This window comes from Hylaeus volcanicus, chromosome 6 (assembly GCF_026283585.1).
Source record: "Hylaeus volcanicus isolate JK05 chromosome 6, UHH_iyHylVolc1.0_haploid, whole genome shotgun sequence".
NCBI classification, from domain to species: domain Eukaryota; kingdom Metazoa; phylum Arthropoda; class Insecta; order Hymenoptera; family Colletidae; genus Hylaeus; species Hylaeus volcanicus.
Genome location: NC_071981.1, coordinates 23,273,708 through 23,295,225, shown reverse-complemented (window position 1 = coordinate 23,295,225; position 21,518 = coordinate 23,273,708). Strand labels below are relative to the sequence as shown.

The 21,518-nt window shown below is 47.0% G+C and overlaps 1 protein-coding gene across 2 annotated transcripts in view; it reads right to left on the bottom strand.

Annotated features, from left to right (window-relative positions):
* The window catches only part of LOC128877916 (uncharacterized), a 134,497-nt gene that overhangs the window by 12,919 nt on the left and 100,060 nt on the right, over nucleotides 1-21,518 (bottom strand). For both annotated transcript variants that reach the window (XM_054125568.1, XM_054125570.1), the window contains 7 exons: nucleotides 10,867-11,003; nucleotides 8,857-9,145; nucleotides 7,736-8,001; nucleotides 3,930-4,082; nucleotides 2,931-3,125; nucleotides 1,805-2,193; nucleotides 975-1,214 (listed from right to left, as the gene is read on the bottom strand). In XM_054125568.1, the coding sequence (XP_053981543.1) occupies nucleotides 975-1,214; nucleotides 1,805-2,193; nucleotides 2,931-3,125; nucleotides 3,930-4,082; nucleotides 7,736-8,001; nucleotides 8,857-9,145; nucleotides 10,867-11,003 (1,669 nt within the window). The remainder of the gene's footprint in view (nucleotides 1-974; nucleotides 1,215-1,804; nucleotides 2,194-2,930; nucleotides 3,126-3,929; nucleotides 4,083-7,735; nucleotides 8,002-8,856; nucleotides 9,146-10,866; nucleotides 11,004-21,518) is intronic.

Below are 21,518 nucleotides of genomic sequence, written 5' to 3'. Positions count from 1 at the left end.
ATTAACCGCAACTCGCTAAGCAAGCTACAACTCTACGCAGCGATATGAGACTACAAACTGTTACCACGATGGTCTAACCCCGTCGACCGCCTCCAGGGAACTGCGGAGCTGATTAATCGCGGAGCTCGAGGAGATCCGAGTCTCAGTCTACCTCTTGCGACTTGTGGTATCGTTCGAGTCGACGGGGAGGCCGTTGTGGTAGCGTTCGTCGCCACTTCTAGACGAGTTATCTCGCAATTCTTGGCAGCGGTGAACCAGTGTCTCGAGTACGGGCTACCGTCAGGAATATTTCCTCTGTTCTTCTTTAGCCTAAGCGATCCACGGGACGTCCCCTCGAGCCAGGGATCGAGGTACACGTAATCGGCGAGTAGTGATGAGTCGTAATGAACGAGCTAGGAACTACCGTGGCGCTATCGAGTCGAATTTGCATCGGTTGCAGCGCTCCTAAACCTCTATCGGTTCCGAATGGATAGCGTCATTAACTGCGATTCGATACGCAAACCGAAATACCAGCAGGCGATCGAGGGTCATCGACCTCCACCGCGATTATCCCGTGTAATACAAGATCGAGTTACTCCTGTATAATAAATTCTCTGCCGATGGTTCGCGTATCAGCGATCAAAATTTTTGAACGTTAAGAGTCCTAGCAGATTCCTCGGATTACGACTCGTCGTCTCTGACGTCGGAGAGATGGAAGCTCGTTTCCCGCGATACTCTGGCTAAAATCTACTCGCGTACTCGTTCGAGAGAAACATAATACAGCGGCGTCGATCGATACCAGCGTTCAACGTTCCACCGTGAAACGAAGGGGGAATATAACGATTCGAGAGAGCCTGTAATTGAAACGGAAGCCTATCTCGTTTCCTCGTGTTCGTGTCGACCAAATATCATTAGTTGATCCGGAAGAAGAAGAGGATGACGCGTTGGGTATAGTTGATAACGGATCATCCTTAAGAGTTTCATTGCGAACGTACCTCAGAGCTGTGGACTCGATCATCCGCATCTCGATGGTCAGGCTGTTCCCGCTGGAAACGAAGCTCTCCCCGAGCGAGCACGGACGGCTGGTGTTTTGCAAGATGGCGTGGTCGCAGGTCCTCGGCACCTTGTCCTTGCAGTAGCGCGCCAGGAGCGTGGTGTTGCTTCCGGCTGGCCGAGCGATCAGAGGCCGAGCCGGCTCGATGACTCTTTCGCCGTGACGTTGGTGGTCCTTTTCGCTGTCGCAAACGGAAGTTTTAAGACGATTAACGCGAGACAGGAATGCTAACTTTGCTACTAATGCTACTTTCATTCGTTTAGGAAATAAATAAATCGGAATAAATCAACTAAATGTCTGAATAAACCAAAGTAGCATAATGTTATTCATGGTAACGCTACTTTGAATAAATCAAAGTAGTATAACGTAATTTATCGTAAAGCTACTTCGATTTATTTCTTCGTGCTATTCGCATGGAAACAATCCAAGGAGGTGTACGCCTTTGAAAATGTGCTCGAGAGAATGTATCTACTATTTCAGTAGAGAACTTTGGTTCTCTGGGCTTCCAACGTCGCCTCAGATGGCAATGACATCCGAGTGCAAAGGGTTCAATTTGCGGACCATTTGGAATCCAGGGGTCGAACTCGAGGGTAAACGTCGGTCAAGGAGCTGCCAGAGAAAACTAGCGCGCGAAGATAGCGGAGCCGACAAGAAAGCAGAGTCTCCCAAAGCGACCAGCAAGGCGATCGGTAAGGGTTCGTCGATGCTCGAAGGGAAAGTCTCGAGCTCGCGACTGTCGGCGAGTAATTAATCAAAGGCGGTTCAACGGACCAGGCGAGGTCGTTGCACTCCGCCAGCGGCATCATCTCTCCGTCCCACACCATCAGGGTCGTCGAGCAGTCCTCGTCTGTGCTGGTTAAACCGGTGCCCACATGGAACTTCAGGATGGACAGCCAGACGCGGAACTGCGGCTGCGGCGGTCTAGGCGCGGGCCTCCTCCACACGGTGCCCGGCCTCTGCTCGGGAAACTTTGGCAAAGGACGCGGTGGCGTGGGACTGGGGACCAGAGGACCGGCACCCCGAAGATGGTACAGACACGTGCTGTTCCGCGGCAACGAGTGCCGCGGCGATGCCAGCACTCCGCCCCCGCTGCCCTGCAGCCAGAACTCGCAGTGTTTGTTCTTCGCGTACGTTGGCGAGTCCGCGTCCACGAACCTCACCTGAAATCAGACGGAATCGCTGGTTGGACCGATCGATCGGGGACGGATCTGACGATAGGTGGAAATCCCTGATGGGGGAATTTTAACAAAACTTCGCTCGATTGTTATTCGATTAAATATGAATCGTGCGTGCCTGTTTCGATTTAAGTTGACCAGCTTTGTGTGAAACGATACAAAAATGTTGTAATTTTAACACAGATCCGTATGGAATATACGAATCTTTTTCAATTTTATATCAGAATGCAATAGAGGAACTTGCTGAAAATTTGATATGTTATAAAAACCGATATTGTTACGTGTACAAATAAGTTCGGTGCCTTTACATATATTCAGCTGCAATTACATTTGAAATTGAAATTTTTTCCCCGCCAATTAAAATTTGCTCTTATCCAGCAAACAGTTCGCAGACAGTTGCGAGCACGCTGCAATAAAATACATAAAAAAATCAATTCTCAACATTGTTGAAAAATTCATCCCACCGGAAGAAGAAGAAGAAGAAGAAGAAGAAGAAGAAGAAGAAAAAGGAAGGAAAATACCGTAATCGTGAAACCAAGGGAGAAACGTTCAGGGTTGGAGCTGTTACGGTTACAAGCGCGTTCGCGTTCATTCTGAAAAATGGCGTCGACTACCCATTTAAATGCGATCCGTGAACAGGCCGTACTTTATCCCTGGAAGGCGTAAAGCACGCTGTCCCGATTCCCTCTCTCTCTGAATGTTTGAAGAGAATTACCACGTACTTGCACTTCTAATTGAAAGCCGTGGAGCGAGTGCGGAGGCGTAGTGTGCAGGAACGTGCCGTAAGGAGACGTAGTGAACTCGACGAGGATCTCCGGCCCGCTGCTGGTGGCCTCGGGCACCGGCTCTCCGCCGCCGCAGAATTTCAGGATCACCGGGTCCCTGGTCGTGTATCCGTCGTACACGGTCACGTAGTCCTGCGGGGCAAACGAAATTCTTCATCTAATTCCGACAGCGCGCGAAATAAAAGAGGAGCCGATTTGTTTCCGTCCTGGAAAACGTTCGAGCTTCGCGATTATTTTACCGCAAATACACGATGTGATTCCGTATGGATTCTTGAATATGGTATTTCGTTTCGAAATCGGTAAGGATTTATATCTGATTTAAGCTATCGTCGGTATGGATGTACAAAATTACGACATTCCCCCGAGTCCAAAGACACTCTTCTCTTTCACGCCTCGAGTTCTCGTCGTCCGTGAATTATTTCGAAGTTGTCCTCGCGCTCCACGGTATCCATGAATTTTAAACATAGCATTATCCCTCGAAACCGGCAGCTTTACTCAATTTTAATCGCCCGAGCGCGGGTTACGTTGGCCGCGAAATCGTCCAGTCAGCAGACCAAGGCTCTCCCCTAATTATCAGGCGGACACTCGCAAATTTTCCGTCGCCCTCCTACACTTTCCATATTATCCGCGTTAACTAGCGTTGCTCCATAGTCTGCCGATAAATTCCCCTTATCAAGCTAGGCCACACGGTGGCCTTCATCCACGATCCGAATTTAGTTACCTGGGGGCTCTTTCTCTCGCCCTGCGGTGCGCGGATCGGGAAAATTGCGAGCGCGGGAGGATTCGATGATTTAAGAAGCGGCTCCCAGGCCGAAATTACCATGTAAAGTAACGGGTGTGCTCGGTATTATCGGTAGGACGGTCACGCGCGCCCGTTTTCCACGATGTCTCGAATTTATATCGGTTTATCCAATTTACCTGGCGACTTTTACGTACCTGAACCACGTCGCAGTCCTTCCAAAGGCGAAGCTCCCGGGGCGAGGATTCCGCCTGGCTGTCCGCCCGTGCCCTTATGGCCACCAATTGTCCACGTGGCTGTTTCACCGAAATTAAGGCATGTTTTCCCGCTGGAACGTCGCTCTGCCTCACCTGTGTCCCACACACGCGTACATAGGTAAGATTAAAACCGGACGATGACTGGGGAATTTGTAGCTTTCGCAGTGTGCAGTTTTCACTGTACTCTGCGTGCTCGGTAATGCGATTAGTCGGTAGGAGTAATTGTATTGCGGCCCTACTACACGCGTGCAATTCGTGAAATACGTGCTTTCGGATACGTTTGGGATTCGCGTTTCATCGTCTGCCTCGTATTTAACAGAATTCGTGTTGTATCAAAGAGTATCGTTAAACGTGATATTTAAAAAAATTGGAGCTTCAAGTGGCACTTCAGGAGTACTTCGAAATTCACAGTTTGTCTACCAGGGATTCCTCTACCTTTCGCTATTTTTGCTGAACCTACGCGAACTTTCGTTGCACCCCGTTGCTAACAAGGAAAGCTTTTTAGGTGTTCGGCTCCGAGTAATATAAAATATTAAATAAATAAGATATAAACAAGAAACACGTATATCTTATTTTTGATGTTTGTGTGTGTTATACGTCTGTCGTCCTGCTGTCACACTCTTTCCGTGGCGTTGGGGCTGATTATCGTTGTTTGCCCTTTGTATGGTGGTTGATGTTTGTGCGTGTTATACGTATATCTTACCTTTCTTTCCTTTAAACCATATCCAAAAATCAAACCAATCGGAGGCGGACATTTAAACAGCTTTCCTTGTAAGTAGCACGTAAACTCTAAAAACAGTCGCCGAACGCACCAACGATCGCGCACGCAATGGAGATCGTCCCAGACCCCAACGTTTAATCCCCCTCCCCCCTGTATGCAAATACCGCTAAACCCCCTAAAACTCCACCGCAAATAGGCTACTAACAGAACAACGCGGAAGCAAACGGAAGCGGCTACACGAGCGACGCACCGTCGACTAGCATTCGCGAAGAGTTGCCGTGTCTCAGAAGTCGTTCGCGTTCCCCCGGCGCAAATCCGTGGAGTCCCCCCTTTCTTCCACGGATTTGCGCGATATCAATCGCAGTCCCTGCTTTTGGACCCCGTTCAAAGTGGAAATCGTTGTTCCTGTAATGAATATTAACGAAGTTGGAGCGACTCGCGCGTAACACAGCCGGTAATCCTAGGGAGCGATACATCACCGGGCGAAATCGCGGCTCCCGAGCAAATTGAACGGGTCGATGTGCAGTCATTTCGAAACGAAGAGGATAGAAGGAGGAGGCAAAACAACGCTGGCATTCCGACGAAAATTTACGACGCAACGTCGCGACGGCGCGAACCATTATTCTCCCCGGTTGGCCAGGAGAGACGGTACCTCGACCATCCGCTAAATACGCATCGACGACGAAACGGAAACTCCGCGACTCGATTCGCGCCTGTCCATGTCCGGTCGAAGCTGGCTCGGGGACAATCTCCCGGTGAGTTGGCGGCGACTACGCTCTTTGGCTCGCGTTCGCGCTTAGGCAGGGTTCGGATCCAGATCGAGGATCGAGGATAGAGATCGAGGCGTTTGAAACGTGCTAGCTGAATATATTGGTTTGCTTAGTAGAAGACTTTAACTAACGTTCGCGTGGCGTAATTTTGTTTTATCGTCGCAAACTTTGAGGAGATGCGAGGGCCAACTGCAATGGAAACAACTGCAATGGAAACTAAACTGCTCTTGGACTCTCCGAATATTGCATTGATTTCATTCGTTTAAAAAAAATTAAGGTCAGGCGTTGCTGTCGTTCCTAAATGTTGCGAAACGATCCTCGCGCGTCCCCCCTTTGCTCGCCACTCTCTAAATATCGCATTGATCTCCTCAATTTTTTCAGGAAAAATTAAAGCGTTGCTGCCATTCCCAAATGTTTCGGAACGATCCTCGCGCGCCCTCTTTGGTCGGCAAGGGACTTCGTTGTTCCGACGGGTGCATAAATTTTCAAACAGCTCCTGTAAGGAGAAGAATCGTCGCGGAACGCCGTGACGATTTATGGTTCTGCGGTGTATTCTAGTCCTCGAGCAAAGGGAAAGTAATGACGTCGGGGAAGGAGCGCGACCGAGCGGACCGCTCGACGGAAAAATTGGAAAATTATGAGAGGCTTTCACCGACTCCGGGACGAGAGCTTCCTCGGAAACCGTTCTCCACCTGGAGGAATGGCGATGGCGTCCCTCATTTGGTAGTCCTTTCCGTGGACCTCGACCCTTTGCATTCGAACGTCCTCTTCGAGAGGGTTGTAAGTCTACCATGGGCGCTAGCGCGTTTCTTCCATACGGAAGCAATGTCTTTCGCCTCGTGCTACGCAACTCGACGCAGCGGAGCCGCGTCAACACTTTATCTACTGGGCTGTTTAGAAGCAGACTTTAATTCAAAAAAGAATTTTTGTAGCATGTTCCAATCTAGACTGAACAATAATTCCTCCATACTGTTGCTAGGTGCATTGAAAACCAAGTCTGTTACCAAACACTGAACATTGTTCGTAGACAACCATCAATACAGTAAATAAATTCGAATAGCTAAATACCGCAATTAAAAAGCCTATAAATAGGCTCCCGGTAAATAAAGTGTCAACAACTCTATTACTCGTGATAATGCAACGGGGTCTCAGACTATGTCTCACAGAGCAACGGGATTACAGACCCCCGACCGGTGTGACTGATTCCAACGACCGAAGCACGAAAGAATCTTCTTTTCTCGTCGATGAAACGAGGGAAGGAAAAATTCCATGAACCGGATACGAGGATATTCAGATTTCCAGGCGATTGAAACGCACGCGCTTTGTGTATTCCAAACAGCCCTCGAAACCAAGCAATATGTTTGTTCCAAGCATTTTCGTCCATCGGAAAAGGTAATCGAGTCCATTCGGGTCTGTGTTTCCCTGTCTCGAGTGTGCAAGGTACTCCATAGCAAATTTGTCCCGTAGACTTTTCAATTACCGCCCCCATGCTGCACTCGCACGTGTGTCGGTGAACGGCAAATTGGCCCGCAGGCTTTTCAGTTACCCTTCGTACTCGACGCTCGCGCAATGGCGGAAAACACGGTAGACTCTTTTCTGGGGTCGTGCCTCAGACGCGGAGATCGTCTTAGCACCGTAACGAAGTTTGAATGAAATATGGCGCGGAACGACGGGACGATATGGAGCACACGCGGGACGAGCCACTCGACTCCGCCACCTTAAATGGCTCTCAAATCATCCGTTGTATAGAAAATGCTGCCATACAACGGTCGTCATCGTGGCAGGGAGCTGCGTTGAAAAGCGAGGGAACAAGGAAGAGATTCGTACGTTACGTTCGGGCCCGCGAGTGTTTACGCGAGTTACACGTTTTAAATAAAATAGCCGGAGTCATTACGCGAGAGACTCTTTTTCGAATGACTCTCCAGAGTTGTGCTGTTTAAAAAAGTCTAAACGAACAAAATTACAGCTACGATTTCCGTCATGTTTTCACTAAATAATTAAGAAATCGATTCCGAAGATCGAGTGTCAAAGAATACGAATCTTGATAGGATTCGTATATTTCCTAATCCTAGCGCAAATATTAGTTTCCGATTGCGTAAAAATAAAATGTCAGCTTTGCAAATGTTTCACGAGTATGGCGGCAAAGTTAGATGGGGCACCACCCTGGCAGGAACGCGTTATCCCGGTTCGATATTCCACGGTGACGATGCACCGAGTGCAAAAGTTTTCGGCGCAGTGTCTCCCGCGGGACTTACCGCGTAGTAGCAGGTGAGATTACGTGGATAGAGTCCGGGGAAGTTGGGCGACTGCAGCCTGCACTTCTTCCGGTCGCAGTCGCTGAATATGCGGGAGCAGTAGGTACCGGATATCAGCTCGCCGAGGTATTGCTCGCCGCTCGGCTTCGATGGCGTCGCGGACTGCTCCACCGTCTGCATCGCCATCGAGGTGTTCGCGTACTCGCTGGACGACGAGGTCGTCGTTGGCTCGGTCGATGTCGGCGTTTCCGACGCTTGCGTTATCCCTGGAATCGAGATTACAACGTTCGATGCAATCTGCGAGTGAACACTGACCTAATTATCCTATCCGTAACGTCCCTGACTGTCCGCAACGCCTATTTGGATGATACGATACGAACGTCTGTGCCGTAACAGGCTCGTGACTCCGAGGAAGACGTAATACGCGGCGTAGTTAAGTAGTCGTCGAATCAGATTTGTCCCGCCGCTTCGAGTTATTTGTACTCTTTGTATCGATAGTAAAGGTAAAAATATAGGGAGATATTTGAATAGCGAGAATAAGGAGAAATTTGTTTAAATTAAATGCTAGGTTTGATGTTTCCGAGTATATGTTTGTATAAATATGTATAAGTACATATTTATAAGTGTACATATTTATAAGGAAGAATTCATTTGGCGATATCAGAACTATTATTTAATTTAGTCAAACTTCTTCGATAGACATAGAAGGTACGAATACTTATGGGACTGACTGTAAGTAAAAGAGCTTTTTGATTAACAAACTTCAACGATCAATGTCAAGGGCAAAGTGTTAATCGAAACAAATCTGGATAGAATTCGTATATGTTGACGGTAACACAAAAATAAGCGATACGACAAACGTTAGATTTCGCAGTTCCCAATTGTCTCGAGGCAAAATTTCAACCCTGAATCTGCCAATCAACGTGTTAAACGTCAACTGACTAGTTGGACGTCGAATGTTTCAACCTATCCTTTAACCATATTCCTTTTAACACCTATCCACTCAAATGTACGAATATTTATGGGACTGACTATATATTAAATACCAAGAGTCCAGAGACCGAGGAACATTGCGAGCAGCCGATTCGTTTTCTTTCTTTAAACATCCGTTCCATACGCACCGACAAAGGGATTCCCGTAACGCACCACGGCGTCTGACTTCCTGATCATCTTGTACGCCATCCTGAAGTCGAAATTGAATCCCGTCTGATCCTTGCTGAGCCTGAGGAGCTTCAGAAATATGGAGACGACGGGCGTTTCGCTGTAGTAAGTCGCGGGCCTCCGGGACGTTCCGCACCAGAGGCCACCGACATCCGGTCGTTGTGCCTCCGAAATTTGTAGCGACCCATCCGGGCAGCCCTCCGCCGTGAACGACACGAATTTCCCCAGGGTGAAGCTGTCGAACGTCAACTGAAATCGGGAGAACGTGGACGTCAAGTGGCCGGCCAGAAATCGGTGAACGATAAGGACGATCGGTTTCTTAAAGAATTCTTACGAAACGTGGGACAATTCGTTGTTAGTTTAGATATTGTGTGTAAACGATTAAAGGTCCGATTAAACTAGAAACAATAAAAGTCTATATTTATTGTATGTTTGGTACAACGGCGTTCAACGACGACTAACGACTCTCGACTCTCTACCTCCAACGACTATCGACAGACTGCCACGACGTCTATCTACCGAACGCTTCCTTCGCTTCTCGTCGCGTTTGTTTATGGGTTCTTCCCCAAGACGCGTTTTCGTCGTTGGACCCGAGAGAGGAAGTGCGTTGCAGCCCTTGCTTCGCCAGGTTTGCAGGCCTTTGACGCGTCACCGTAACCCTATCATAAATCTTAGCCTACATTTATCCTATTCGCTTATCCTACGTACATTTATCCGATTTGCTTATCCTACAGTATTTTTCGAATCTCCGTCGCGAGCTCGACGGATGCGTTTCGTAATTCATCTCGTATATCTTTCTGGTAACGATCGGATACGAAAGTCCAGGGTGCGGCCGACCCCGGGCGTAGGGAAATACGAAAGTCGAGGGGGAAAAAAACGAAGCGCGTTGAACGTGTTAAATACCGGGTAGCGAGTACTCGTCTAATTCCTCGAAACTGCTGTGGTTCCCTTTGATAGGAACGGCAAACACCGGGGAATAGCTGTTGCAGCGTATAAATAATTTGGCAACGGACGAGCTGGAAAGTTCCATTCGCTGTGAAAGTTTTCGGGGGCACGAAGCTATTCGCGGGACAGGCCGGTTCGGACTCTAACGCGAGTCTAGCAATTTGCGTTATTAAAAATTCCAGCGTTGATTCTTGTTCGTCTGCCAACCGCGGCTCTCCCTTGTCCTTCGCTCGGAGAATTTTTTCGCTTCTGTTTCCCCTGAGCGTTGTTTCGACGAAAACGATAACTTTTCTCGTTGGCCTGTTAACTGACCGCGCCCCCCTTCTCTTTTCTTTTTTCTCGTCGCGGCCGAATCTGTTTGTTCCCCGCGGAAAAGGGCTTTCAACCCTAGCGCGTCGGGAATACTTGAAAAGGAGATAGATCCGCGCGCTAGATGCTTTAGACATTCAGACGTACGCGTGCGCGATATCATATTTAACGCCGAACCTATCGAGATTTCGTTTGCATTTCTTCGGTTGAATGCGGAAATATTTCAGCGGTGCCGGTGCTAAATTGAATAATGCGCGAAACAATGATTTATATGTTTGATAAAAGAACCGCGTATAAAAGTTTGAAAATGAGTATTCCACCGTTCGTGGTATCATACTGAGTCATCGTTGTGATCATAATCGTTAATATCAGAATTGTAATAATTCAATGGAACATAGTACTAACATTATAATATAAATGAAAATTGCATTTCCCGATGTCATCCAGGTGTCGAGAGCGAAACAAAATCTTTTAAAGCAAAGGCGAAGGAGCAATCGAGTTCGTGGTTTAGAGTTAAATCCTCGCGATAAGAAACATTTTCAACCTCGTGGCGTTGAACTCTGACATAGTTAAAGTATAATGATTTCGCGTAACCAGAAATGTTAGATAAAGGACCGAACGCACGGTAAACTTGTATCTTTACGCGCGAACGATGGGGACAATTTTACCTACGTATAACTAGGTTTTGCTTCAGGAAAAATGTTTCGTAAATTAACCTGAACGATGTCTCCCAAATCGCCACCCGACGCGCTGAAGGTGAGCTTGCAAAAGTAAGGCACCTTGTCCTCCTTCGGTCGAAGAAGCTCCAGGTCGTAGGTTTTTCCCACGTCGCCGTAGTACGTTTTGTTGCAGGCTGCAACAAGAGAGAAAAAGAAAGACTTTCAATCGAAGCCTGCCAGGGGAGTTCGCTGCAAAGGTATTTCGCTCTAGCTTGAAAACAGAATTCCTACGAAGGAATCGTTTGGCGAAAAGTGCGCCTCGAGCGCCTTCCATTCTAATGCCTCTTTTTCCGCGATTTCAGATATTACTAAGAAAGGCTAAGAAATCGACGTGGACGAATCGATTCGATTTGCTGTCCAATAAAATCTCGTCCTCGGCTCGGGTGCGCCAAACGATTCGATTGGGGTATTACAGGAACCGGAGTCCGGGATCAAAGGGACTGGATATCGGGATAATCGACTTTTTTCTTTAGTCCGTCAAACATAAACGTGGAATATCGGTAACGTCGTAACGATATGAAAATATATCTTTCATGATTCAATTTTCAACTTTTTACATTGCATACCTTGCTCGTTAACCCTTTGCACTCGAGAGGTGACTCTCAGTCGCCACTAGGTTTCCTTTAGGTTTAATTTCTTTGGAACTCCAAGTGTCGATAAAATGATTGTCGTCGAAGCAAAGGTGACTTGATTCTCAAATCTCGAATTAGAGATCTCATTTTCGGAGTCGATCTAATCTGATACCAGTAAAAAAAGACCTCGAGTGCGAAGTGTTGATCGTCTCCCAAAATTGTTTAAATTATTTTTTCAGGTAGATATACCCCTCCCAAGGAAATGAAATCGACGCGTGGACCCGTCATGTCGGTCTGCCGGGTTTAATGGAAATTCACGGAAACAGAAATTACAAAAAAAAAAGAGAGAAAAAAGAAAGAAAAACCGGGTTCTCGATCAAAGTCCAACCGGTGCGGAGCGAGTTTCTCGCGTCACAGGCATTTCGCGGCTGGCATAGTGTTCAGTGGATTATCGATCACGTGTTTATCGGGGGTAATCATCGCGTCGCAGATATCGAGGCTCTCGAAAGGCCCGTCGCTGATTCACGGTAAATACCCGTATCGTTTTTGAAACCTGTCCAACTGCGGATGCGATATACCCCGGACGGTTGTGCGATCGGCGACTGGCTCGAAAACGCGATTTCATGCCGATCGATCTCGGCCGGTTCGAGCCGTGCTAATTAAAATTCTGCCGCGAGGTCGCGCCGGTTAACAAAGGTACGCATTCTGGACGTGAATCTACCATCCGTTTCAGGTAAAACGAAAAAATTGAACAACTTTTACTTTTCCATGGTTACTTTCTTTTTCGCTCTTGGGCAAAGAGCGAGAGAATTCTGGCAATTCGTGGGGCTAGGAAAATGATCGAATTACTCCCAACGTCATGTAAACACTGTCCCTTTGATATCAGAACGTAGAAGAATCTTCTTTTATTACAAAACCTTGCACCCTCTACTTGGAATAAATTCTGTACGAACTATCATACTTGGGAACTACCGTCCACGAAGATCGATAAGTCGGTTAATATTCGGTCTATCAAAAATGTTCGGAGAACGTAAAGGGTTTAGGATTTGATTTCCAATCACTTTTTGTTACGGTCCTTTCCGTCGTGGATCTAGTGGTTGTCGCGCACACAACTTTCACTCCGGACGAGAACTCTCTGTAGCCGTTACAGTCGCAGATAGGGAGAATCGAGTTCCCTCCACTTCCGAACCGGCTCTTCTCTCGGCGAACACTCGAAACTAATCAATTCGACGGTGACGTTGTTTTTAACAACGGGCGCCGCGCTCGCAGAAAGATCGCGCCGTGCCGTTTGAAAGGAAACCGAAACGCACTCGGCGATCGAGTTGCTTTGGCTTCCTATCGCGTGCTCTCCGTGCAGAATCACATTGTACAGGACGGCTTGATTACAATACCGTTTCATTGTGGGGCTTCAAGGGCTCATCATGGACGTGTAGGACGGAGATCGGGGGCTACGTCGTTGGGCCGTCGCACACCACCGCCAGGGGTGAATGGATCGGGAACACAATGCCCGCCATTTCCAGCCATCGGGTCTCGCTCCTAATCAGAATCCCAGTTTGCCCGACTAATAGCGCGCCTGAAATCTATCCTCCTTGGCTTCCACTGGCGCCGCAATACGTCGATGTAACTCGATAGTCGGACAATTTTCCTCGCAAATCGATTCCACCGACGAACAATCGACGACCTACTCGCGACCTCTCAATGCGGATCCATTTTTAATCAAGAACTTACTCGACGTTACTGGCGCGATTGGGATATTCCACAAGCTACACTTTCGGAACAGTTTCGTACAATAATCATTCATTTTCTATATAGTGATCCTACCCTTGCTATACTTATAATATAATAATATTTGCTTTTTTTTTTTTATTACATATTTAACCCTTAAATGGACAATGTTGTTTTTAAACAACATACTAAACATCACAGATAAAATTGACCTTCTTTTATTTTTTTGTAATTTTGACAACTAGTTCTTATTTCTGAACGAATTTTGTACTTTTTTTAACGTTGGCACTATCCAATATTTTTATGCATCGAAAATAAGTTAACGTCAAATGTCACTTTGAAGAAAACTTTTCGGCAAACGTGAAACAAAAATCGTCCATTTAAGGGTTAACGTCCGACGCGATGACGACTTTGCGTCACTTCTCGTCGAACTCGCCCCGAGACCAGTCGCGTCGACATTCGACTCTTATGTATGCTCTACGTTTCATGTGTTTGTATGTCGCGTGCCAAGTACTTTAATCTAAATAATAATACGCGTTAATCTTATCTGTAATTTATTCGAGTCCTATCTCATGCCTGTCTTCCTTTCCCCGACGCGTCACAGTTTCTTTCAAATTAGAACGCGAAAAGAGTCGAGCCAATCATCGAAGCGATCGTTACGTTCGATCGTTCAACATTCATCCCGCGAAAGGAGCCAAAGTATCGACGAGGAAACGACGATTTTCGAAAGTGACAAAGTCTTTATGAACAATCGGGGCGAGGAGTAATTCAATATACGTCGTCGTTAGGTTTAATGACGGGATTCAGGCATCGGAAACCGATAGACGCCATCGAAGTATTACGAATTCAGCAGGTGCATCTGTTACGTCAAATTACTAAAGTTCCCAGCAGCCCCGGGGGGCCTGGCCGAGGGAGACTGGCTCGCGCGGCGTCTCGCGGCTGACTAATGACTGGCATCAACTACTTCGCGGCGGCGTTTTAGCGCACAAGATGCGTCTGGCTCTATCGCGCGGCTGTGAATTCTGACGAATTGCGCGGCTTTGTCACTGCTCGAACCCAGTCGACCGTCCTCGTTCGACGCGCGGAACGCGCAGGACGTTTAAACCCGTGTACAAGAACAGAGAAACCCTTCCAAACGTCGTGATTAATAATTCCTCCAGCGTCACAGCCATCCCCGTCTTCGTTTACAGCGTCCTAGTTCCGCTGCCTTTGCCGTCCTCCTTTGTACTCCCGTCTTATTCTCCGCTCGTTTATTTTCTTTCCTACCTTTTTCCTCCCCCTGCTCTATCATTACTCGTCCGTTTATTAGCTCGGGATATTAAATGAATTCCACCAACGCTGAAAATGAATTCCACGGTATTACGTGGGCTCGAGACGGAAGGAGAATTCTAACAATTGGCCAGGATGTACAATTTTCTTGGTCGATAAAAGTACGTTTATATTCGATCCTAATAATTATTCGCTCAGTGTCGAGTTATTCGACGTTGAACAAAATTCGTATTACCCTTTTGGCGCGCAACCACGGGGTGAAACTACTGGCAAGGAATTTGGTCCGATAAGCACGAGTCTGACTCGCGGTGCCTCGTTCGGATTTCCTTCCTTTCTTTTTAATATCAAGGAGTCGATAGAAATTACTAATGTATTTTGTTACGTTATATTGCACCGATGTTTATATTTGATAGGCCAGTCTCGTCCTAACCATCAGGTCCTAATATAACATTTAAAATACATTTGAAATACAGTGTTTTTCTTATACACCATCTACTGTTATTATAACATTAAAAAATATTCGTGGGTGATTTTGCTCCTTACTGTTTCACCCCTGACGAGCCTTCGACCCCGTTTCGCTGGCACCTCGGGCTGCGTCGTCGCGATAAATCCTCGACAGGTGACGCGGTCTCCCGCGGATTCCCGCTAATATTTTAGTACGCAATAAAATATGGACTCCTCGCGCCGAGTGCTTTTCCATTTATCGCGCGTACGATTACGACCCCTGCGAGACGCGCGAGCTTAAATCACGGACCACTTTCAGCCACCTTAAACCTACGGCAGAATGCCAACTATCGCGGCGAGTGTATTCGCGGCTCTGTTACGGCTCTGTTACGGCTCCATAATCCCGCGCGGATAACTTTTCCCGAGGTAACGAAATTCTAGGTTTCGATGGGAACAGTCCCGCGTGGATCTCCGAGTCGGACGAATCATTTTTCGATGTTTCACGGGTAGAATAAATATCGCGTGTTCCAGGATCCCTCTTGTCAAGCTGAAATTGCTGCTGCTCTCGTCGCTGGAACGTATTCATCGAGGTAACCAGGAGCTAGGCGCTCGTTAATCGTTAAACTTTCGCCGCTATCGCGCAAGACTATCGCGTAAACTATGCAGGCAAGCGTATCGCGAGTCTCGACTTCGAAGCGACTCGAACGTGTCCAAGATAAAAATATCGAGTTTCCAAAATTCGAGCTGAACGGAGCTCATTTTTGAGGTGTACGAAACTTCATCGTGTCCTGGATTAACAAGGAAGGAACGAGTTGGCATGGCCGTATGTATCTTCGCATGCAAAAGTAGTATGTATACACTCGGCAATCCTCGAAAGAGGAGAGGGCAGATAAGAAACGTTATATCGGGTCGCCAAAAAATAAACGGCGTTCATCCAACCGGAAACTCACACGTATTTCGCGATTCCAAGAGGTAGAAACGAATGGATGGATAAATGGAGATAAAGAAGAACACGTAGCGACTGAATAAAACGTGTCGGGGTCTCGCGTATTCAGCGTTGCTCGGTTCGTTTCGTTGCCGTAAGGATGCAGACTCGCGTCGGGCATCCAATCGAGTCCGTGGGTATATACGCGCGTTAAATTTGCTCGAATCAAGCGAGATCCAGCTAGACGGTGGAATCGTAGGGGGACGGATAAAATTGGAAGAAACTCGAGAGGTTCGTCGGTGTATGTTCGAAACGATTCGAAGCCTGTTGAACCCGTCGCTGGGCACATCCAATTTGAGGTTCTCCTTTCTTGTCGGCGGCCCACGCGAATCCAGTTTCCCCTGAAGATCCATTTGCAAGAGAGATGTACCGATGTCACGAGGGAAGCCAATCGAAGCTACCGTGCGATCAGTGGCCCATCAAGAGGAGTGGTTTTGCGGCTTCCCCCGTAGAGTAGAGAAAGAAAGTCATTCAGAGGGGACGTTTGATAGCGAGAGCTCTTCCTCGCGAAATATCTGTGATCGTTTGGCTTCCGCTCTTGTCCCGCGATTGATTCCCCGTTTTCAATACCTCAGCCGCGCGATTTCGAAAATCTCGCCGATCTGTGCGTTTTCAGCGACGAATCCGCGCGCGTCTGGATCGACGGGGCTTCTCCAAAGGGGAATACCAGACCGGCGTTTTATCGCATTCGTTTTTATTCGACGATATCATTCCGCGATTAATTAATCCGTGTGTTTGACTCGTTCGTTTAATCCTTCTAGTTCTATAAATGTAATTAACAAGAAAAGTAAACGGCCGTATCGTATTCAGGGCAGAGGCTCTCGCCGTCGCTGATTAATTCAGCAGTGAAAGGGTTAAACGTATCCGAATCTCGGACTTTCGCGAAATTCGCTTCCGTTTCGAATTAAATCCACGATCCTCTCGAGGGGAAGCGAATGATATCCCGCACCCGAACGAGTTCTGGCGTTTCACGTTAACGCGAGGGAACGCCGAGCAGCGGAGAAATTAGGAAAACGTAGTTGGAAATGGGTATTGAACCCGAAACAGAACTTTCGAGTCGTCGTTCCACCTGGCGTGTCGCCAATCGCGAATCGGCCCTAGTTGGCAACTGCGACGCGACTGCAGCGTTTAAACGAAACAACCTGGTGTACTCGAAAACTTTTCGGTTTAACTAGACGCCTGTCATCTTCCGAAATAATTTTGAAAGAGAAACAAACGGTCCTCGTTGGTTCTCGTCGACCAAGGAACGGGTCGCGTTTCACCGCGAGAAAACAAAAGCGAAATCCGAAAGCAATCCTCGGATCGACTTTCCGTTATAAACCGACGCGTCAAGATTTTCTGTTGCTCTCTTCTTTCCGACGCGACGCGGCATTCGCGGGCGTCGCCTTAACGCGTCGCGCGAATTCCATTCCGACGAGAAAAATTCGCCCGGTCGTTCATCGAGAAAAAGAATTCCGGGATCGTGTGTTTTCTGTTTGAAACATCCACGTCGACGTCGTGCCGCGCGAGGATCGACGCACAGCCCGGACAAAGAAAAGGGAGCAGAAAATGGAAATAAAGTACGAGCCGTGGATGTATAAACGTCAGAGACCGCGGCGCAGGGGTTGGATACAACCCCGTTGGCTTCGCGAGTGCTCGTTTTGAAAAGGATACCCGCGCTTTCGCGGTTCTATCGTCGGTTCTGTGGATCGAACAACGAATTTCGATCGCGACGATGCACTCCGTGGGCTGGGAACGTTTTCGCGTTCTTCGATAAAATTATCGATGCCGCGATTGAACCTTTGGGTGGCTGACGAGTTGGCGATACGTTACGTTTCGCGTCGCGACGTTCTTTTCACTTTTCATTTCATATCTTAACCATGTACAGACGGTGTAAGAAGTATTCGTACAGCGAGCGATTTAAAATAAAATTAATAAGAAAATAAATAAGAGGTCGACATTAAAAGTAATAATCTTTCGTTTACGCATAATTTACTCTAAAGATGCGTAGGAATGTTGGTTAATTATTTATTTCCCTAAAATTTATTAATAAAATAAATATAGGAAGTTTTATATTGAATTGGTTCCTGTACGAATACTTATTGCACTGACTATTACGTAACTTTCTCGCGATGTTTATTTCGTGACAAATTTCTAGGTAAATATATAAACTAAGTAAACGAAATAGAAGAAAACCGACGAGTATTCGGATACATGAATTCGTGCGAAAATAAAAGAAATGATGGGAACATGGAACAGGAAGGCAATTCTTTTCAAAATTAAAAAGGATGAATAGAAGGCGAAACTTTTAATTGCGAGTGTAGTTTGCCTGTATTCGGTTTCCTCGCGATGGGAAATACGAGGGGGGGTGGGGGGCTGTTAATGAACCACAAATCGTCGGGTAAGGGAGAAAGCAACCCCGTGGGCGCGTTCCCATTGACGACGATGCGTCCTCCTTCGCGGCTCGTCCTCGTCCGTTTGTCTGCGCCGTTTGAAAAGCGTCGAGCACTCGTCGACGACACGTCGCGTTGCGCGTCGCAAATTGTGCGCAGTTGCGGGCATCGACGACGCGAAAATTCACCCCCGAGCCACGCACAGACGCACCCTAGTCTACCCCTTTCATCTTTCGTTGCTTCCTCTCGTTTCACGTCGCAGCCATCGTCGCGTTTCGACGAACACTCCTCCTTCGTCTCTCGCTTGCCTCCTTTTTGTTATTCACTCCCGCCACCGTCTCTTCCTTTCTACCTTCTTCTAGTTTCCCTTTCTCCTTCGAATTCAGCTCTCTGCATTCTGTTCTCTGTTTTCTGATTGAAATTTGTTCATTTCTATCACCCTTTTCTCCGTCCACCATTTCTATCGCCTTCCTCTCAAATTCCATCCCAGTTGACATAAATTCTAAAGACCTCCACCTATGTTTTTCCCCTGAAATAAAAGACCACCCTCTGAACCAATAATGTAATTTCGTTGTCGAGAGTCCCCGAGCGTTCCCCAGCTCGTGGAGCAACAGATTTCATTAAATATATTCCATACCCCGAAGCCTTCGTTCGTCCTTGTTCGTTCCAGCGTCGCCGACCGCTCGCCTTTCTTTTTTTCCTTTTTTTATTATTATTTATATATTTCACTTCGTTTCCCGCTCGAGGGAATCACGCTCGAAAGGATTGCCAGGGAGCGTAATTAAATTTCGCGGTGAATAGAGAGCATTCCTTTCCCCGAGAAACACCTGAAACGAGCTCGTTTATCGGCCAGGCGTTTCATCCGAACGAGAAAATTACGAATCTCGGTTCTTTGCCATCCGGCGAAATTTACGCGGGATATTTACGCGACCGACAGCGAATCGGGGAGATCGGCGCGCTGGAAATGCTCGTGGACGATCGAAAGGCAAAGAAGAATGTTATCGGACGCTCGGAATGCAATCTAATCGTCCCTGTAAGGTATGCGCGCCTAATTACGATCCTAACGCTCGCGTTGGACACTTTCGACTGGGTTCATTCGTACGGTTAAGGACCTTAACTCGAGGTGAACGACGCCCTTAAGGGTTGCAGCGTACGAATTGTCGTCGTCACTGTCAGGAGTCGATACTTTCTATCGTAATCGATAAAAGCGCCCTCGCATAATATCTCAACCGCGAGACTGGCCGCGATAGCTTAATAGGCCGCGTTTTAATATTCGCGATCTGTGGTACAGGGGGTGGATAAGGGGAGGGAGTATCGGCAATTCACAGAGTATCTATAGGGCAGCGGTGCGCATTCGTTCGACTCGCGGAATGAAACTAGAAATACATTCTTAGGGCGAAATTGTAAATATCGTGCTTCGATTCAGCCCACGAGAACGTACATTTTTAGTACCAAGCTTGTTCCCTCCACTTACTTTGCGCGTTTCATTGCAAAAAGTGGTTGCGCACCCCTGTTGCAGCGGGACAGAAACGTCGAGGAAGAGGGATGAACGCAGCAGCAGCAGCGGCGGCTGCGGAGGAATTCGCGAATGCCAGAAGGGAACGGCAGGTTGGTTTGACCCAAATGCCTGGTCCGTTGGCTTCCAGCCAGTTCTCTGTGTCTGCACACTCAGCACCCAGGCCCTTTACTTATATTATCTCTCTCCCTACCCCCACAGGATGGTAGGGTGGACACGCGAATCGCTTCGCCAGGACAATATCCATTTCCATCCCTCGATGAATTAATCGGTTGCCAGTTGGTTGCGTCGCTCCTATCTAACGTCAGGCTATCCAAATGACGCGTAAACATCAACGACGCGTCGCCGTGGGAGAATTGGATTTGCTTATTAAACGACAGTTCGTCGGTGAAATGAATGATGCGAATCGGCGCTTTACGATCTGGTCGATGACGACCCATCAGCGGCGAATGAGGGTCGATCGGTGTTGAGTGGGTGAAATTTATTTTTATCGTCCGATGCGTCGGTTTATGTTTTATTCCATTCTCGCGAACGAGATAATGTTTATTCTAGCAGGGAGAAAATTCGTGTTCGTCAACAGGCAAAATTAAAATGTTCCTCCCATGGGCGACGATATTTAACACGGTGACACACTGAACAAAGTGAAAATTAATACTAAATTTGTTGTTTAAAAAGAACAAAAAATATGTGTAATTTTCATTCTCCTTTTCTAATAATTCATAATCTATTGTTTGATCAATTGCAACCAATCGTAAATTTGTAGCTGAAAGTAAGGAGTTCGATGGTTCCCTCCCGAATCGATTCGAATTTCCCGCGAGAAGCCCCGCGATCGTGTCAGCCAATCGGCGCGATTGTTTCAATTTCGATGCGCGGCGTGCTAGTTTCGATCGACGTTCCCTTTATTATTGCCGCCGAGTTAGCAACAAAGTAATTCGGCCTATTTTAAGTTGTGTCGCGAAGAGAATATGGAGGACGGAATCAGTTGCGACGACCCACAATTCCTAGACATGTTCGAGACCTGTCTCCGCGTGAAACTCGAAAATGCCAAGAAGGAATTATCGAGTGGGTACCGTGTTGTTAATCGTCTACTTTCGCCATGATACTAGAAATAATAAAAGTAATTTTTCCAAGATAATTTTTCCAAGGATTATTGGTTACGAAATATTGAATCGTCGTTGTAACCATGATTATTAAGATTAGAATTATAATACTTGAACAGAATGTAGTGCTACGATTATAATATAAACGAAAATTGCATTTCCCGATGTTCGCCAGGTGTCGAGAGCGAAAAAAAAGATTTTAAAGCGAGGGTGAAGGAGCAATTGAACGCGAGGAAGGAGCTGAAGAAGGCGATGCAGAATACACAGGAGAACATCGTGGTTCTAACCGACGCTTTGAACAAGTAAGGAAGTAGAATCGGTAAACAAGAAATTATCTAATAGGGAGAAAGACAAACGCGAAATGTAAACTACGATGTAAAGCAACCAGGACTGATGCAAGGATCGATGTACAACAGATGACGTACCCTAATAATAATAATTATAATAATAATAATAATAGTAATAATAAAATAAAATAAAAATAGTGATCACAATTCCAAAAAGAATTCACTTGCTCCGTTAAATAATCGACTTTCTGTATCCTCGAAAGGCAAAACAAGTACATTGGAGAATTATCGAACACTATCGAGCTAACGAAGGCCAACTTGGACGGCGACTACAAGGACATGACCTTGGAATTTCAACAACACCAGGATATTCTCAAGG